The sequence below is a fragment of the Onychostruthus taczanowskii genome, unplaced genomic scaffold (genome assembly GCF_017590055.1).
Source record: "Onychostruthus taczanowskii isolate IOZ18803 unplaced genomic scaffold, ASM1759005v1 scaffold148, whole genome shotgun sequence".
Classification (NCBI taxonomy): Eukaryota; Metazoa; Chordata; class Aves; order Passeriformes; family Passeridae; genus Onychostruthus; species Onychostruthus taczanowskii.
Genome location: NW_024498663.1, coordinates 713,997 through 731,688, shown reverse-complemented (window position 1 = coordinate 731,688; position 17,692 = coordinate 713,997). Strand labels below are relative to the sequence as shown.

General features: G+C 39.5%; 1 protein-coding gene across 1 annotated transcript; it reads right to left on the bottom strand.

Annotated features, from left to right (window-relative positions):
• Positions 1-1,333: 1,333 nt before the first annotated feature.
• ALDH7A1 (aldehyde dehydrogenase 7 family member A1) lies at positions 1,334-16,942 on the bottom strand. The gene is made up of 18 exons (XM_041398431.1): positions 16,729-16,942; positions 16,574-16,627; positions 15,476-15,541; positions 14,328-14,408; positions 11,911-12,034; positions 11,145-11,277; positions 10,507-10,551; positions 10,107-10,184; positions 9,148-9,245; positions 8,107-8,148; positions 6,384-6,478; positions 5,469-5,553; positions 5,074-5,180; positions 4,252-4,368; positions 3,711-3,808; positions 3,441-3,514; positions 2,600-2,675; positions 1,334-1,828 (listed from the first exon to the last, which is right to left on the bottom strand). Exons 1-18 carry the CDS (start codon positions 16,906-16,908, stop codon positions 1,774-1,776), a joined length of 1,608 nt encoding a protein of 535 aa, XP_041254365.1. The 5' UTR covers positions 16,909-16,942; the 3' UTR covers positions 1,334-1,773.
• Positions 16,943-17,692: the final 750 nt, after the last annotated feature.

Here is a 17,692-nt window from a genome sequence, read left to right as displayed (position 1 = left end):
TGTTTATTCCATTCATATTAGTTTTCACATGAAGATTTGAAGACCAGTCAAACATCAGTCTCACCACACCAGTTTTGTTACATTTATGAGCTGAGTTCCCATATCTAAAGCCAGATGGCAGAATCAACATTATTTCTGTAAATTAAACAACTGGACTTGTGAGACTATTTTACCCTAAAATGAGCTTCTATTTTCATGAAAAAATCAGATGTGACATGAGGCTATCAAAAAACTATGACAAGCAGCAAGAAAAGAGAATTCTTGAAATAATTTTTCATTAAGAGTTTCATAGTAACATTCAGTACCACAGAATAACATTAAAGAGTACAATTTCTATAAACTGGTGCTATTTGCTGAGCAATTATATTTGGGAATTGAATTGTTTCTCTGCCATATCTGCTAGTGATTATCTGCCTGTTTAGGTTATGCCAGTTCATTCTGTGTGCTAAAGTACAACATTCTTTAATAAAATGGCGAGACACAAAGAACTAGAGGAGAGAATACTCCTGGCAGTAAGAGATTCAGTAAGAAAAAAAAAAGCTTTGGCTAATGTTTGATTTACAGAACATGACACCCAAAATACCTTGTATAACACAGATCTAAAATTCTAAACACTAGGCATTTTAAAACTAAACACAAAGCTGAAAGGAGACCAACTAGCATTGTGGTATGGTGGACTTTTAACCCAGTTTGAATGGCATTGCCATCAAAATAACATCAAAATAAATCTACAGTCAAATCAGATTCCTAGAATCTGAGCCCATAACAAACAGTTCTGCCATGTTCAGAGAGAGTGGAAATTTGGTATATGACATTGAGAAGAAATCCCCAGAAACAATACATTAAGAACCCCAGAAATTCCTCTGTGGAAAGCTAAAATCAGTCTAGTAGCACTGTGTCTTTTCTTATCCTCAGTCCTGAGCAAAGCTCCTAAATGAGCTGTTGTTGCCTGTAGTCTCCAGTGGCCAAAAGAAACTCTCATTTGAGGTAAAACACAAGTAAACAATATGTCTTTCCCTAGAAAAGTATTTCCTCTGACTGCATCTCCAGTTCTCATCTCCAGCCAGTCTGGTTGTAGGGTATCACAAAAGCTGTGACAACCTGAACTGGCTGTAACCCCTTCAAGTGTTAAATGAGATTCCAAGACACTACAGTAGACCCCTATCTCCCAGAATATGCTTAAAGTCTGCTTTCGGAAGGAGAGGCTGGAAAACTAAAGCAGTGCTTTTAGCCCAATGATTCTTTTTCCAGCTAGCAACTCAGTGTGTGAAAATGGATAGTCTCTGAATATTCCTGCTCAAAACCGGTGAATAAAACAAATGAGAAGCCAAGATATTTCACAAAATGTACCTTTATTTATTAATTGAAAAATAGCCCTGTACTACAGCCCAAATGTCCCCCACAGCACCAGTTACCTGCAGGAAACTTGGCACACTGTTTGAAACATAGATGGCGTAGCTGGAAGTATCAGCAAAAGGTGGGGAGGGGATAGAGGCAGTGTTGGTACTGAAACACAGTGTTAAGGCAACAGGTTATCCAGGCCACCTGAACCCAAGGTGGTTAGTTTTAGTCACCCTCCCTTCTTCCCAAAGACCACAGACTTCTCATTTGAAGACTAAATTAGTAAACACATACATAGAAAGTGAAGCAATTTAAGAGTAGCTGATTTTCTGACAGAATTGGTTTCATATAATTAATTTTTATCCCCATGGTGCTTAGGAGCTGCTTGATTCAAAAATCTTAGGATGGTTCATAGCACAGCCATTCATGTTGTTACTGAAACTTGATTCCTTGAGCCAAGGGCAGATCTTTGCTGTAGTTGATTGTACTGAAAGAGAAACAACAATTTAGAGACCAGACTTAGTCACTGAGACAGATTATGCAGTCTACTTCCTATGTAAAAAACTGCTGATTCCTGTCACATCTAAACAAGACTTCTCTAAAGCAATTTGCCCACTTAAAATTATGAACTAACTTTACTCCAGTTTTCAATATAGTAACCATGTACAGGGAAAGACCACACTTGCCATTAGCACTTCCTTTATGGAGAATCTTACTTCTCTTTATCTATTTAATCTCTTACTAGGAGAACACCCAGATAGAAAAATCAAGGTGGGATTTCTCATGTGCATAATTGCTTGCATGGAAAGCAAAGATAGCACAGGTAAAGGCTATGGAAGTCAGCAGAGAATACTAATGCTCATGCACTATGGACTCTCAGGAGGTTTGTGGAGAGATAACAACATATAGCTGAATTACCTACCAGAGGCAATAGTAGTGCCCTCATGGTCCCCTCACCGTGATTGCAACTCAGTGTATTTCCTGACAAATTTAAGTAATTTTTCAGATGAATTTAAAATCAATCAAGGGTGGGGTGGAACCCCAAAACCACCTTATTTTTTTCCTTTGGAAAGTTAAAAAAAAAGTTTTTATAAAAACCCTTCAAATCTTCTACTGCTATGAATGCAAAGAGAAGGCAATTACACTCACAGATGGTTATCTCACATTCAGTAAAGATAGCAGCCTTGTAGTCAAAGATTTATATGTTTTGAATTTTTGGAAGCTCATTTGTAATTTAAATTTATTTGGTCTGCCTTACCAAGTAGACCGTCTCATATAAAGTTTCCATGAATCACTTCCAGATTCTCTTCCCCCACCAGTGTGCTTTTCACCACCTGTAGCAAAAACATCATAAATTAAAACCTATTTTTGGACATGGGAATCTGGACTAATTCCAGGAGGTAAGACATTTTTATAAAAATATATGGGAAAAAACTATTCCTGTCCCTTGTCCTATATCTGAACTAAATTACCACCCCACACAACACACACAGCTAGCTTTCTCCTCATGCTTGATGCAAAAAAAAAAAAAAAAAACCAACAAACTCCCTGGACTTCAAAGTCTCATCATGGTGGCACTAGAGGACCTTGTTTTAAAAACATTTGTCTTAACACAAGACAAGAGTACAAGAATGTGCTGGTTCTTGTACTGTTTAAATGGTAAGGTTAATACTTCTTCCACCCCCCCAGTTCCTTAAGTATATTAAAAAAAAGATAAATAAAGGCAAAAATTTTTATTTAAAGACTTTCTCAAAAAAATACAACATGCTGTACATCTTATATAAACTTGTCAATATACACAGAATTGCTCAAGATTGTTTCAATTAAAACTTTTACACATTTTTCCACCTGGCCATATCTTTAAATATCTCCAGAATATATCTCTGAGTTACATTCCTTTGATGGAGGGGAGGAGAAGGAAATAACACATGGAATTTTTAAAAACCTAATACAGCTATTTTTAAAAGTTTAAATCTAACTACTGCTAGTCAATATCTGTTTTCTGCTAAAGCAATATGATTCAAAATTAACTTTGATTGCTTCACATTTAGTCATTTAAATGGGCTGATTAAAACACTGAAGAAGCACAAGGAACATACCAAAAGCACCTCCAATCTCAGCTCCACTGGTTGGGATGTTAACATTCACAATGCCACAGTCAGATCCCTTTGGCCTACAAAGATAAGGCACAATTCCTTCTTAGGATCAGGAAAGGCTCCCTCCCTAAAATGAAGTCTGTAAAATGGTCAACTAGCATTACACAGAGGTTTACAAAAGACATGAAAGACTGATCTTATGCACCTCAGGAAAGTATTAAAAAAAAAAATAAAAATAAATGAAATTAAAATAAAAAATAATTTAAATTATACCCTAGCCAGCGGAAAATCCTTCCCAAATCCTTGGTAAAGATACTGCTGGAAAGACCTTGTTTTACTTCATTATTCCAGGCAAAAACCTCCTCTTCCTCCTAGAAGAAGCAAATGTCCATGGTTAAGCCATGACTATCCAAAGCAAAGCAATTGCAAAGAAGCTCTGTGAGAAAACACCCAACATACCGCAGCCATAATGCAAATGTACAGAATGGCACTGGGCAAATACACACATACCACATCAGCAATACCTCCACTGCAGCATGAAACACAGTCTGCTTCTGAACAGATGTGAACAGTATCAACCACAAACACTAACACCAGGAATCTGTTCCAGTACAGATTCTCATCGTAACTCCAGAGCTCTTTGCATGAACACAGCTACACAGTGAGTTGAACAGTGGCTACCTTACAGTGCAGAACAAGAGCCACCACTTCTTGAAGTGCTGGGACAATTGCATAGATGAGACACATGTCTGAGATCTCACTCTGGACTCTGCTGTTACTACCCTTGACACTTGTCTCACCACTGTTACTTTACCTTAAATTTCAGCACATACAATATGGGGGCAAACGTCTCAGTGTGGACAATGGGTGCATTATGAGGAAGGCCAGTCACAATGGTTGGTTCAACATAGTTCCCAGGGCGATTTATAACCTTCAAAATGAATAAAAAATAACCAAGTAAGTTCCAATCAGTATCCAGCTTAGTACTAGTGTAGGAAAGGAATCTTTCATGGTCTGACTACTACAGTTGAGAAATCAGAAACAGAAGGCCAGGTAGTATGAGTAATTTAGATTTTATTTATTTAAATATTTAAAATATAGAAGCATAACTTATGTCCACTAAGGATATAATCAAATTGTAAAGTCTAGCAGCTGAAACTTCCTTTCTCCTACTTGTAGCTACTCAGAATTTTAAAGGTATAAAGAAGTTGCCAATGAAAGACAAGAAGCCCCAGAATTATAAGTCAATGAGGATTACTTCCTCATTGAGAAACATCCTGTGTGACAAAGATGTACATGTGGTTGTCTTGTATCTCCAGTATTTCCTCAAGTTAGATATTGTGAGGGGCAGAACTGCAATTTTTCTTTGTTACATGTTTGACATTCACCGCTTACATTGCTTTTTGTATTTTCACTATCACTTGCAAATGGGGAGGGGTGTTAAGAGTAGCTTCCAAGTAGAATTGCCTTTATCCCGAAGACAGGATTCCAATTCAAACAACTCTCAATCTGACTAACCTAACATCCTGTAGTGGCTGACAGGACGAGTGAGGTACAATCTTGGCCTAAGCCATCACATTACTGTATTTTTTTCCTGGAGCACAAACTGTAGCAGGGAAAATAAAAGCCAAGTCACCTTTCCGCCACAGACCACAGAGCCACCTTGTTGTTTCGCTTGCTCTACTGCATCAAGGAACATTTTCACTGCTTCTTTGGTATGAAGAGGCCCATACAGTGTGTCAGCTAAAAAAAAGATTCGGAAGCATACTTTCATCAAAACTGTGTATGTTTGCAAATATTCTTATCACAACATCTTAGAATTAACAGCTTTATCTGTCCAGGATGAGCAGTATTAGCCAGATTCTTCACCTTCCTTTCAGAGTCCGTATTCTAAATGAAAACAGCTATTTCCACCCCCTGGTAAATTGCTAAACTCAGATAATTTGGATCTATAATACCTTCAGAATTTAAACAGAAAGGAACCAAGAGCAACTCGTTTCCTAAACTCATGAGATGGAAATAACTACTTACAATCCCATGGATCACCAATGCGGACCTGGGCATAGGCCTTGGCAAGCTTTGCCACCACCTCATCATGGATGCTTTCATGGAGAAACTAAAACATGGTAAGAAACTTGTTAAGACAGTGCAGCCTATGTAACTGCTCCTGAAGTACTACTGCACTTTGAAGGGGGCTGAATGAAGAATGGAAATAGTGTTCATATTCAGCAAATCCCAAAATTACAGAGACAGAGGCCAAGGCCTCTCAAACAGCACTTACACCAGAAAATAAAGATGTAAAACCTTCATCACAAAGATTTAAAACAAGCCAAGAAACAAAAATCTGTTTTAATTTTAGATCAGTGCTATCTATGTGCTCTGTAAACATTTCAGTTTAGTGTTCTAGAACAAATACTCCAGAAATTTTATTGCTCCAGTTTGAGGAATCACTGCCCATCCAACACACCTGAATCAATTAACCCACATCCATTTTGCCTAATATTTACTGAATCAACCCAACTGTGACAAGACAGACACTGATATTATAACACTGTTGAACTTGTTGAAAATGATTGGTTAAGAATTAATAACAAAGTAGGTAACACACACATCCTTCCTTTGGTGCAATAAAAACACTGAACCAAAATTTGTAGCAGTCACAAGCAAAGCTCTGGCAATGAAAACAGAAATACAGAACTTTGCCAAAAACTATTTTCCTGACTTAAAGCACATTTACATACAAGAAACTTTTTAGAGCTAGAATTACACTGCAATGAAACTATGTTCTTATTTTCCCACCATACTTTTTTTGACAAAACAAAAATGAGTTTCAAATATTATTTGCTGCTCTTCACAATATTAGGAATTGTTAGGCATTTTCTGAGCCAATCTGGAATTCAGTTAAAATTCAGAGCTACCCAAACCAGACAATGCGCATTTACTCACCAGCCTTCTAGCAGTTGTGCACCTCTGACCTGCTGTTCCCACAGCAGCAAATAGAGCAGATGGAATGACTAGGTTCAGATCTGCATCTTCAAACACTTTAAAAAAATCAAAATATGACCATGTTATTGCAGGAAACAGGCAGTTCACAAGACTTAAGATGCTAAACAATATTAGAAACTGACAGGTTGGTCAAGAATCTTTAGGAATAGTTGCACTAGCACAGGATGGTAACATACAAAGAAACACCTTGAAACTCCTACTATTTCTCCACAGCTGGAATTAGACACATGCAATTGGACATAACTATAGGTTTGAACTACTGAAGAGAGCCTTTTTCAATAAAGTAGGCGAATAATTCCAGCTTCCTTTTAATTCAGGAAACTACAAGCAATTTCTTGCCATTTCTCCACCTTGTCCGTTTCTCGCTGGGAAGTCTATCATCATAAAGTAGCAATCATAATGTGTATCCATGTGACCTTGCAAAAAGCACAGCTAAATCACACAGGTGTACGGTAATATAAAATGTACAATGAGCTGAACAAATTCATCTGGCTAGAAGACATTGAGATGTTTTATAAAGCTCAAAGGATCCCCAAAATATCACTCAGCTTAACCAGTCCCAAAAAAGTCTCTTAAGCATCCAAAACCATAAAGAAGTTTGGGACAAAGTCCAGTGGAACAATGGTTATGTGATCATTCAAAGTCAATTCCAGAAAAAGCAGGACTTTAACATTAAAAACCAAACAATTTTCAAAGCATAAAACAAGTTCATACTGCTGGCTACAAAGCAGCATAGGAAAAAAGAAGGACCTCTCCAAAGGCAATTTTCAAAAGAGTAGATGATGTAGTATCATGTTTGTAGTTCAAAAGAGTATATATATGTAAATAAGCACATTTGTTCAGAATATGAGAAAGGTGAAACAAAAGGCAACAGCACAACAGGACAGCAATTTAGGTATTTATTGAGCTTATATATTCTTTCCACCATGTTGCTCAGCTTTACAGTATTAATGTTGTTCTTCTAGGAACTGTATCATACCCTAAGGTACTTAAACCTGAAAAATGTGCTACTGAAATAAATACCTGTATGCTTTTCTTTCAAGTATCATAAGTATCTTAGAATTTATATATATGTACTTATAGTCTAAAATGCTAAAAGTGTAGTGTTCATGAGATTACAGATAAAAGAGCAGTCAGGCATTCAAACAGGCTTCCCAGGGAAATGGTGGAGTCATTACGGATGGAAGTACCCAGAAGGTATGAGGACATGTCACTTGGAGACATGGTTTAGTGATGAATATGCTGGTGCTGGGCTAAGAGCTAAAGTCAATCTTAAAGGTCTTTCGCAACCTTAATGGTTCTACAACTAAAACTATCCCAAAATCAAACTTATTTAGTTTAGCATTGTCCACAAGCCATTATTGAAGCTTACTGCTTCTCCCATTCCATTTTCCTCTTCAGCACTGATTACTTAAAAGACCTTGGGATCTCACTTTTTGTCTTAAAACACTGCTCCCTTCACAATACCAATGACAGAAAAACCCCACAATATTCTATTACTCTACACCACAAACTATATGCACTTTTAAAAAGCTCGGGGGGGGAAGGGCAGGCAGAAAGACCAAATAAAAGAAACAGAAAAAAAGTGAGAATTAGCTATTAATATTTGCATACTAGCTTCCAAATATCATCTATGGGACTAAATTTCTACAGTGCATATTACCAATAATGGCATTGTTTCCTCCCAATTCCAGCAAGCTTCGACCTAACGAAAAACACAAAATAAGTTATACCATGGGTACGTGTATTCACTGTACCTTAGTCAGTGAGGTTACCTCTAACTAGAGCTAAGCTTCAACAAACATATTTTTAAAGATAAACAAAAAGTTTTAGAGATCACAGTCTAGCCAAAGCAGAAAATTACACCACACACTACATCTATCACATGTCGTGAAGATACCTGAACAGAAGTTATGGCACAAAGAAGTTTAGAAAGATAGGCAAAAAAAATAGCACTGGAAAGAAAAAAATTAAAACAGGAAAAAGTTGCAGCATAAATAGTATGACATAGATAAAGAATAAAGTCCTACAAAGAACAAAACGCACACAAAATTTAACTAAGCTTGTTCATTTCTCTGGCAACTGTTTATCTACAATCTGAGACAAAAAATCACAATCTGCATCTGGGTGAATATTTGCTATCTGTTCTGGTTTCTGGGAGGCTTTTTTACACTTGCATGAACTTCAAATGTATAAAACAAAAAAAATATGTTTGCAAGGTGCTGCTCATAAACTAAGAAGTAAGAATCCAGCAGCTGAGATTCTTGCCTGTACGCTTTTAAATATTTGCAACAAAAACCGCACCTCAAAAATCATCACTATATTTACCAGGAGTAAAAGGTGAGGGGGAATGTATTCATGTATTCTATTCACATTGCCGAAAGACCATAACCTCTGGTTGTTCACCCTAACAATTTCCATACAACTAAACACTAATGGACACAACCACACCTCTCCCCAAATTAATTGCAGGACTACGGATTTGTGGATAAACTGGAAAAAAAATCTGAATTGTAACAGAACTAACTGAAAAACGCCATATGTATCTACGAGCAGTTTCAAACCCCTATTTATTCATGACCCAAAAAAAAAAAAAAAAAAGGTAACAGAGCTGAAAACTGTGTTACTGTTATTTTTAAATCTTATGGGGCACCACTGCTTTCACCAAACATGGAAAGAAATAGAGAAGAAACCACACACTCACCAAATCTCTCCTGAACCATAAGTGCTACTTGTTTGCCCACTTTTGTGCTGCCAGTGAAAGATAAGAGGTCCATTCTCTCATCTCTCGCCATTGCAGTCCTGCATAATGGGACACAAAGCAAAGTTCAACAAAAGACATGCAGACAGGAAAGCAGCTTGCACCTTCCATATACATTAGCTTCAACCATGGAAGGCTTTAAAGCCAGAGACATTTCTTTGAAACATCAGGCAACTGAGCTAAAGGCAGGAAAGCTCCTCCTTAGCCAGAAAAAAGGAACAAAGCTGTTTCCATCCCCCTTTTCAGGTCAAAAAAGCATCATCTGTAGTAACACTGATAATCAGTCTAAAGTATATTGTGAGATTAGCTCCAATTGTTATGATCCATAAGAAAACATGCAAATCTATGACTTTTCTAATGCTGGCCGTATGTTTTGCCTTCTCTTAAAATACTCAAAAGATCTATCTGAATATATATTTGTACTGGTGATTTCCTCATTGTAAAAATCAAACAAAGTGATTTGGATTGTACAGCTTCCAAGCACAGGTATACATCTATGAGTAAGTGCAGAGTCCTGCAAGAGCATGGAAAAGGGGAATTATTCTCCTTCACAACTAAACTAAAAGACAAATGCACTATACATTGAAAACTCTCAAGAACATGGTAAGGGGAACCTAATATTAGCTGTGCTCTTTGGGTGTAAGCATATGCAGAAGTGGAATATAAACTTAGTCATGCCTCTTCATTAAATATCCAACAAGTTCTTTGTTTGCAGCTGATCTCACAACAGACAAGTAGACATATGTATTATATTTAATGCAGGGCCAGAGTTTCAGACCAGCTGATAAAAATCATGGCAACATGTGCATTCCTAGAGACTAGAATAGTTTCACAAGAAGTACCTCAAAGAATATTTTTTTACCTTTCATAAAGGTTCACAAAACACAAAAAATATTACCTACCCAATGTCTGCTCCACCACAAACCAGAGAGCAGATTGCTCCAGGCAACTTGTTATCCTCCAAGACTTTTGCAATTATCCTGGAATCAAAGATGTAAAAATGTTAAGAGATTTCTGACAATGGGGAATGAACCATTAGAACTGGGGGTTTTGGGGTAGTAGTGGTTTGGGGTAATTGTTCTCAGGAGTTTATATCAGATCTACAAGACTCAGTAATTACCTATTTCAAGGGGACCACTTTTATTTTGCATTTTAAAATAAATGTTATTGGTAATGCACAGTAACTATTTAAAATGTTAATATAAAGTAACAATAAACCTAAACAAAGTATCACTATGAAATTTATTCATTGGAGAAGTTCTCCTTTTTATAGAGATGAAGATCAAAGAAACCAGAACTCACTTTGTAATAGCAACACTAACAAGGGATGTTGTAGGAGCACCCTTCCTGGAAAGGAAAAAAAAATTTACATTATCTTCCTATTCTTTTCAATTCTTTAAGAATAAGAAATAATTAAAATAAGCAATTTTTAGGGTCTCTGATCTACAGCACACTTTGGTTAGGCTGGTTTTCAGGTACGAATTAAGACAGGAACTCAAGCATTTCCTTCCGCAGCTGAGCATTCAGAACTTCTGCTAAAATCCATGTGGACAACGGCTAGGCCAGACTTTAGAGTGAAGGAGGCAGATGAAAGCAAAGTAGGAGACAGGAGAGGAAGTAAAGCCACTTATTTAGATTTTTTCATCTTAGCTGTACCAGCTTGGAATATATTAACTACCACTGCTGCAAGCCCTCAACCTGGGTTCTTTATTCACAGGCCATTTGGCTAAGTCCATCCTGGACAAATCTGCATCATAGTACCTCAAAAAAGAGGTTACCACAAAATTTAAAAACTCTGACTAAAAATAAAGAGAATTTAAGCCTACATTAGATAGAATCAAATATCCAGAAACACCTGAGGCTCAATAGCAATTCCATGCCTGAGTTAATAGCTTTCCAATTTAAAAATACTGTTAGCAAGGTGGACAGCTAGATCTTACCAGAGACAAGCATTTCCACAGATCATTGCAATTGCACTGTTCCACCCATAAACTGCCACAGGGAAGTTGAAGGCTGTGATGACTCCTACCAGCCCAACGGGATTCCACTGCTCTATAAGGGCATGGCCAGGTCCTGAAAGCAATACCACAACATAATGCAGTTTTCATCCACTTAATGTTTGGGGTTTTTCTAAAAAGGGAAAATATGTAAGCAAGAAATCTAGCATCACTCTTAAGCCCACCACTGCCTTAGCTTGTGAAGAGCTGTGTTATCTGTGTTCTGCAGCTTACCTGGATCAAGGTTAGCTGGATTGTGCAAAAACATGAAGTTTTGAAAAAACATGAAGTGATTCTGACAACATGAAGTTTTATTATTTTAGCTATTGAGTTAACATAATGATGACTTGTGGTGATCAATAACTGACAAGGAGATCTCTCCTTTCTAAATACACCTCAAAACTTTTTACATACTTTTCTCTACCACCTTTCATCAATTAAGAAATCAAAGAGAATCTAATGCTTCAAAGAACAGAGAAAATGGATGGACTGACATGCTTATCTGTCACTTCATAAGGTACTTCAATAGCTGGCACTACTGCCCACCACATCTATTCCTAAAGCTCCCTAAATAACACGCAGAACAGAGATCTTTATGCACTACAAGACCGTATAGTTAAGTTACATCTCCATATCTTCATTTCTTTAAAGGAAAAAAAAAAACCAAACAAAAAACTCCACAAACAAAACAAAAAAACCACATACTTACTTTCTGAAGGCAAAATAGGTCCACCAATCATTCGGGACAAACCAACAGCGTAGTCACAGACATCAACATACTCCTGCACTTCCCCGACACCCTCGACAAAAATCTTTCCCATTTCCAAAGAGACCTGAAAAAATTCAGAGTAAGACAAACTTTTTTACAAAATTCCCTTGGATCTCTAACATATTTTGTCTCCCCTTAATGTCAGGTGTATCTATTCACCAAGTAAGATTTTAACACACAATTTTCATTAGAAGAGATTCACCTCTTCCCCAGTTATTCAGATCTTACAGAAATAACACACTAGACAACTGGACAAGGGTCATATCCCAATACAATGGGAAGAAATTAGAAAAGGAAATTAATGGAGAAAATTTTTTAAAAATTACTGAAAGGAGGGACCAACATTAGTGAGGTTCATATGTTTAGATCAACAACACCTTGTGGGCCAGGTAAGGAACAAGTTGGAAAAGAGGGATTACTCTGCTCCATGAAAATAAAACAGCCACTTACATTTTTCATAAGCAAACTACTAATTTTACAACATCTCAAAGCAAATTTGAGAGACTTCATTTGCAGACACTGCTGAAAATGCTTATACATGTTAGTATTTTAGTAACCGGAGATGTTTAGGATCAATTTATCAAATTTATCTGAAGTTGATCTTAAACTAAATCCTTCTCTTAAAATTATGTTAGATTTATTCAGTTGAAATATATCAGTGAAAATAAGCTGGTTTTTGAAGATATCATCCAAAAATGAGAACATTTGAAAATTTAGGAACTGAGAAATCACCTACTTATCTTCACTCAGTTTTGTGGTCATTCTCTGACAGCTAGGTGTGGACTTCATGCAGATATCACCTGCCACTTTACACTGATGACTGTACTTTAAAAAGGCTGTTAAATGAGGAATCGAGTTCAAAGGATTTCCACAGGATCTTTGTCTCCATGTGAAAGTTAACATGTGAAAGATGACTAACTGTATTTCTATGATGCCTGTGGACATCTCAAGACAGAAGGAACTGTCCCTATCTATGACCAAAAACAGAGCAGCATCAGGCATATTTACTAAGAAACACTGCAGTGGGTCTGTAAGTGCAGTAGAAACACCTGGATACTTCACCAGGTCATGGCAAGGTGAGGCTGGAAATTTCCTACAGTGTATGAGAAACATGAGTTTCTATACAGTTCCTTTTTACATAGCCTAAAGCCAGGCAAGGTACTAAAACCTGAATACCTACTGCACTTCTTTCACCCTGAAATTCATCCCCAATCCTAGCAGAGCTGAACACACATATTATCTCTTTGGGAAAACTAAGAAAATATTTCAAGAAACCATCAGTTTTGGTCAAGGAATAGAGAACAAACTTCTGTCTGTCCACATGCATCAGGGAAGCTCTATGTTTTTGAATGCAGGAGTACGTTATCACACTAATTCCACAACAGAAAATGTGCTGAGGAGACAACATCAAGGGAAACAGCAGAACAAAGTTTTGAAGGTTAACAATATGGGCTTGACTACACATGGAGTTATTCACTGACAGTTGTTTCTGAACAGCAGCACAGACAGGCAAGCCCTGCAAAAAGAAAGTGGAAGTTCCCCACTTGACTCCTTTTCTTCCCTAGCAAGAAAAGGAGTAAAGCAAGAGTTTTAAAGGAGTGGTCCTTCAGCCTTTATGTCCTGCACAGCACTGCAAGATCATCTCATTAAGACCATCTCAACTTCTGAAGCATCATATTTCCACATGTCACTTGGCAAAACCCTGCAGATCACCAGAAAGAGCTCAAAGTTAAAAGCTCTGTATTAGAGGAAAGTCTTTTCCAAGATACTTCTAGTATTAGGAATTGCCCTGTCTGACAGGCAGGAGGGAAAACCGCAGGGCAACAGTGATACCACTCATCCCAGAGAGGTCCATAATAAATTTTCTTTTCCTATCATAAAATGTCAATTCACAGAATCACAGAATATCCTGAGCTCAAAGGGACCCAGAGAGATGAAGGCCAGCTCCTAGCCCTGCACTATCTCCAGGAATCACACCACATGTCTGAGAGCATTGTCCAAATGCCTCTTGAACTCTGTCAGGCTGTTGCTGTGACCACTTCCCTGGGAGCCTGCTCAGTGCCCAACTACCCTCTGCATGAAGAACCTTTTGTTAACAAGTAATCAAACTCTCAGCTGACACAGCCTCATGCCATTTCTATGCCATAATAATTTTTAAACTTTTTTCTTATTTTTAGAATTAAAACTTAATTAGGCAAGCTAACAGAACTAACAGCAATTACTTAACAATTACTAAGGTTAGTATTGCAGAGAAAACTTAGCATTACTGAAAAAAAAACAGTTCTGACATATCCCTCATCCTCATTCCCCAATCTTCCCCCCAAAAAAAATGTAGGCTACTTCTGAAAATACCTTACCAAGCTTCCTAGAACTTTGATTTTTTGTCTCAGGGCATCACCAATCTGTCGCACTATTTCTCCACGTTTAGGTGCAGGGATCTAGTCAAAGCAAAACAGAAGAATCTATGTGAGACTGAAAATCTCTAACTCCTGCTGTATATATACTGCTAGTTTTCTGTCCTTGTAGTAAGCAATCACTGATTGCTGTGCTTTTTTGTTTATCTTCCCAAGACACTGTTACTTGTTCATTTTTATCATGTGCACTGCTTTACAAGAAACTGTTTCCTGCCTCAGAGACTGATAACAGTACAAACATTTTTCTGTTCAAAACTTCAGTTTCACTGAATATTGCCCAAAGCATTCAGATGCTTTGTTAATTCTCTTACTTCTGTTCAACTACATCACCTGCAATGCAACCAATGAGCTCCACCTCAAGAAACAAGCATTTTTCATAAAAGTGCACTTACTGGTTTCTGAGCCTTGAAGTGTACTTAATACCACACTTCCAAACTCTCTTTCAGTATGACATTTATTTTGTTAACAGAAATTAAGACACATAGAAAAAGCTTGCTAAGGAAAAATAGCTTAGCTATTATATACAACGTAACACTAATGCTTTTGAACCACACAGTTGTTCCGTGAAATACCAAGACAGCAGGTGAACCAAAATCCCCGGTGTTTTTAACGAGCAGTCTTCCTCACACCAGGAGAACAAGAAGATCATCACAAGTTACACCCCCAAATACTCCACAGAGCTCTCCCAGAAGAGGGGGCGACAGGGAGTGAAACATGCACAGGATAGTTTATTTGCTACAAGGTTTCTGAACTTCACTAGATCTGTTGACAACAGCTCACAGGCACAAGCCTTGGTAAATCTGCCAGGGTTTTCAAAACAAACATATCCCACAAGTCAATGTCCTCATCTTTGTACCCCAATGGTATCAAACACAAATTATCTGGGCTTGTTTCTTGAGGTCTCCATTGCAGAATTTTGCCCTAATGCACCACACACAGTATGAACACATTTTTACACCTTCACCATATGGGGCAGGTGCGGGGGGCGCGGGGGCGGGGGGGACTCGGGGGTCCCCCGGGACTCAACTCAATTTAATAGCCCCTGTCTCTGCCAGAGATTTCTAATAAAAGAGAAGTCTCCATTAACTTACATCAGCCCAGACCTTCCACGCCTCTTTAGCCTTCTTTACTGTTTCTTCATAATCCTCCAAATTACCCTACATGAAGAAGCACATCAAAGTTAGGAAAAATCAAACCCCCAAAGAAATGCTACAAAAAAGGTTCTGCATCCAACTGAAGATATTTTTATAGAGTGTACTTGCACTACAGGATACCACTTTTATAGGATGCTTGTAACTTGACACAATTTGGATCCAATATGACAAGTTGTCTGAACCCACTGTCAATGAAAAGCACATGTCCTGCCTAAATTAAAAAAAAAAAAAAGAAGAAAAAGAAAAACCAAAAGCAAAGCAAACAAGAAAGAAAAGAAAGAAAGAAAGAAAGAAAGAAAGAAAGAAAGAAAGAAAGAAAGAAAGAAAGAAAGAAAATGAGCAGAAATTTTCATTCAAGTGTTAGAGGAAGCTCCATATAGAATAAAGGTTTTATATATGTTTGTATATATACATACATACACACACATATAAATATGTCCTACTCCATCAGCATCACTGGGCATCAAGGGCTAGTTGACTCCTCATACACAAAAGGAGTAGGTTAATACAATAGTGCTATTCTTACAGTAAAAACATTCACAAATTTACCACTTGATGTCACGTTGCTCTCCTTCCTAGTTCCTCCCAAGCCACTCATCCCTACTAAATAGGCACAATCTGCTCCTATTCTGCAACTTCCCTAAGAACAAACGAAAAGGGAAGGGAGGAGCCCTTGCTCTTCCCAACAGTGCTTGCAAGAGTGCGAGGTGGAGGGCTGGAGAGACAAGAAGTTAAAAAAAAAAAAAAAAAAAAAAAAAAAAAAAAAAGCAAACAGACTGTTTTTCTTTCCAGGAAAGCCGCAGGCATATTGCCAGCAGTGGGCCCTGGCTGCGACGAGCTCCACGGGCCGCCCCGGACTCAACATCCCCTGGACCCTGATGCGGTAGCGGGAGTTTCGTGCCCTTCGCCATACGGGTCGCGGGCAGGGGCAGTTCCCAAACCAAGGCCCCAGGACGCCTCGCTCCGGTGGCAGGGCCCGCGGAGCTGCTCCCACCCCGTCCCCGTCGCGCCGGTGCTGCCCCTGGCCGCTCTCACCTGCCGGACCCTGGCGATGGGCTCGTTGTTGGCGGGGCAGTACGTGGTCACCACCTAGAGCAGGACGGGAGCAGTGAGCGGCAGGGCCCCTTCACCTGGGGTACGGGGCGCGACCCCCGAGTCCCCACCGCAGCCCGCCCCCGCGCCCCCCGCACCTGCCCGCGGCCGCCCCAGCGCCCGTTGTACACGCCCGGGTTCTCCTCCTGCAGCCCCAGCTCCCGCAGCCACGCGTAGCGCTCCTGGCTGATCAGCAGCGTGGACATGGCGATGGCCGGCGGCGACCCTGCCCTCGGCAGCGGCAGCAGCGCAGCGAAGGCGCGGCGGAGCCCCAGCATGGCCGGCGGCGGCCAGCGCGGGAGGACGGGGGCCCCGGCCCCGCTGGCCGGCCTGGCCTGGCCTGACCCCCTTGAGCGGGCCCCCCTCACCGGGCCTCACCGGGCCCGACCGAGCGCCCCTGACCGGGCTTAACCCAGCCCCCTGACCGAGCGCCCCTGACCGAGCGCCCCTGACCCGCCTAACCGGGCTCCCCTGACCAAGCCTCCCCGGAGCACAGCTCAGCCCGTGTGCTGTCCGAAATCTCCCCACACTCTGCTTCTTTTCAAGAAGGGATGACTGAGATGGGACCTCATCAATGTCTATGTGTATCTGAATGGAGGGTGGCAAGTGGACAGAGCCAGGCTCTGGTCAGTGGTGCCAAGCAACAGGATGAGAGGCAACATGCAGAAGAAACTGGTGAATGAGAAGTTCCACTTGAACATGAGGGAGAATTTTCTGTGTGGGTGACAAAATCCTGACAAATTGCCCTAAGAGAGTTGGAGTCTCTCTCACTAGAGATACTCAGTAACCATCTGGATGCAAATCTGTGCCATGTGCCCTGGCATGACACTTAAAGAGTCAGGTTGGACCAGATGACCCACTGTGCTCCCTTACAACACGATCCATTCTGTGATTTTGTGTGATTCCAAATGCCCTTCCAGAGCTGCAGGGGCAGAGGCATCCCCTAGTCAGGTGTTTCTAATTGCTGCAGAAAATAAGAACAGGGGGCATCAAAACAAGGGAAAAAACCTCAAGCTATCCTTACGCAACAAATAGTAATACGTGAGAGTATGCACAATTCTT

What these genes read in the sequence shown, in the direction of transcription:
- ALDH7A1 (XM_041398431.1), bottom strand. Translation starts at nt 16,908, where the DNA reads ATGCTGGGGCTCCGCCGCGCCTTCGCTGCGCTGCTGCCGCTGCCGAGG. An exon ending in ACCTATTTTGCCTTCAGAAA is followed by an intron (nt 11,278 to 11,910) that starts GTAAGTATGTGG and finishes TATTGCTTTCAG; the next exon opens with GACCTGGCCATGCCCTTATA. An exon ending in GCACAACTGCTAGAAGGCTG is followed by an intron (nt 5,554 to 6,383) that starts GTGAGTAAATGC and finishes ACCATGTTTTAG; the next exon opens with TTTCTCCATGAAAGCATCCA.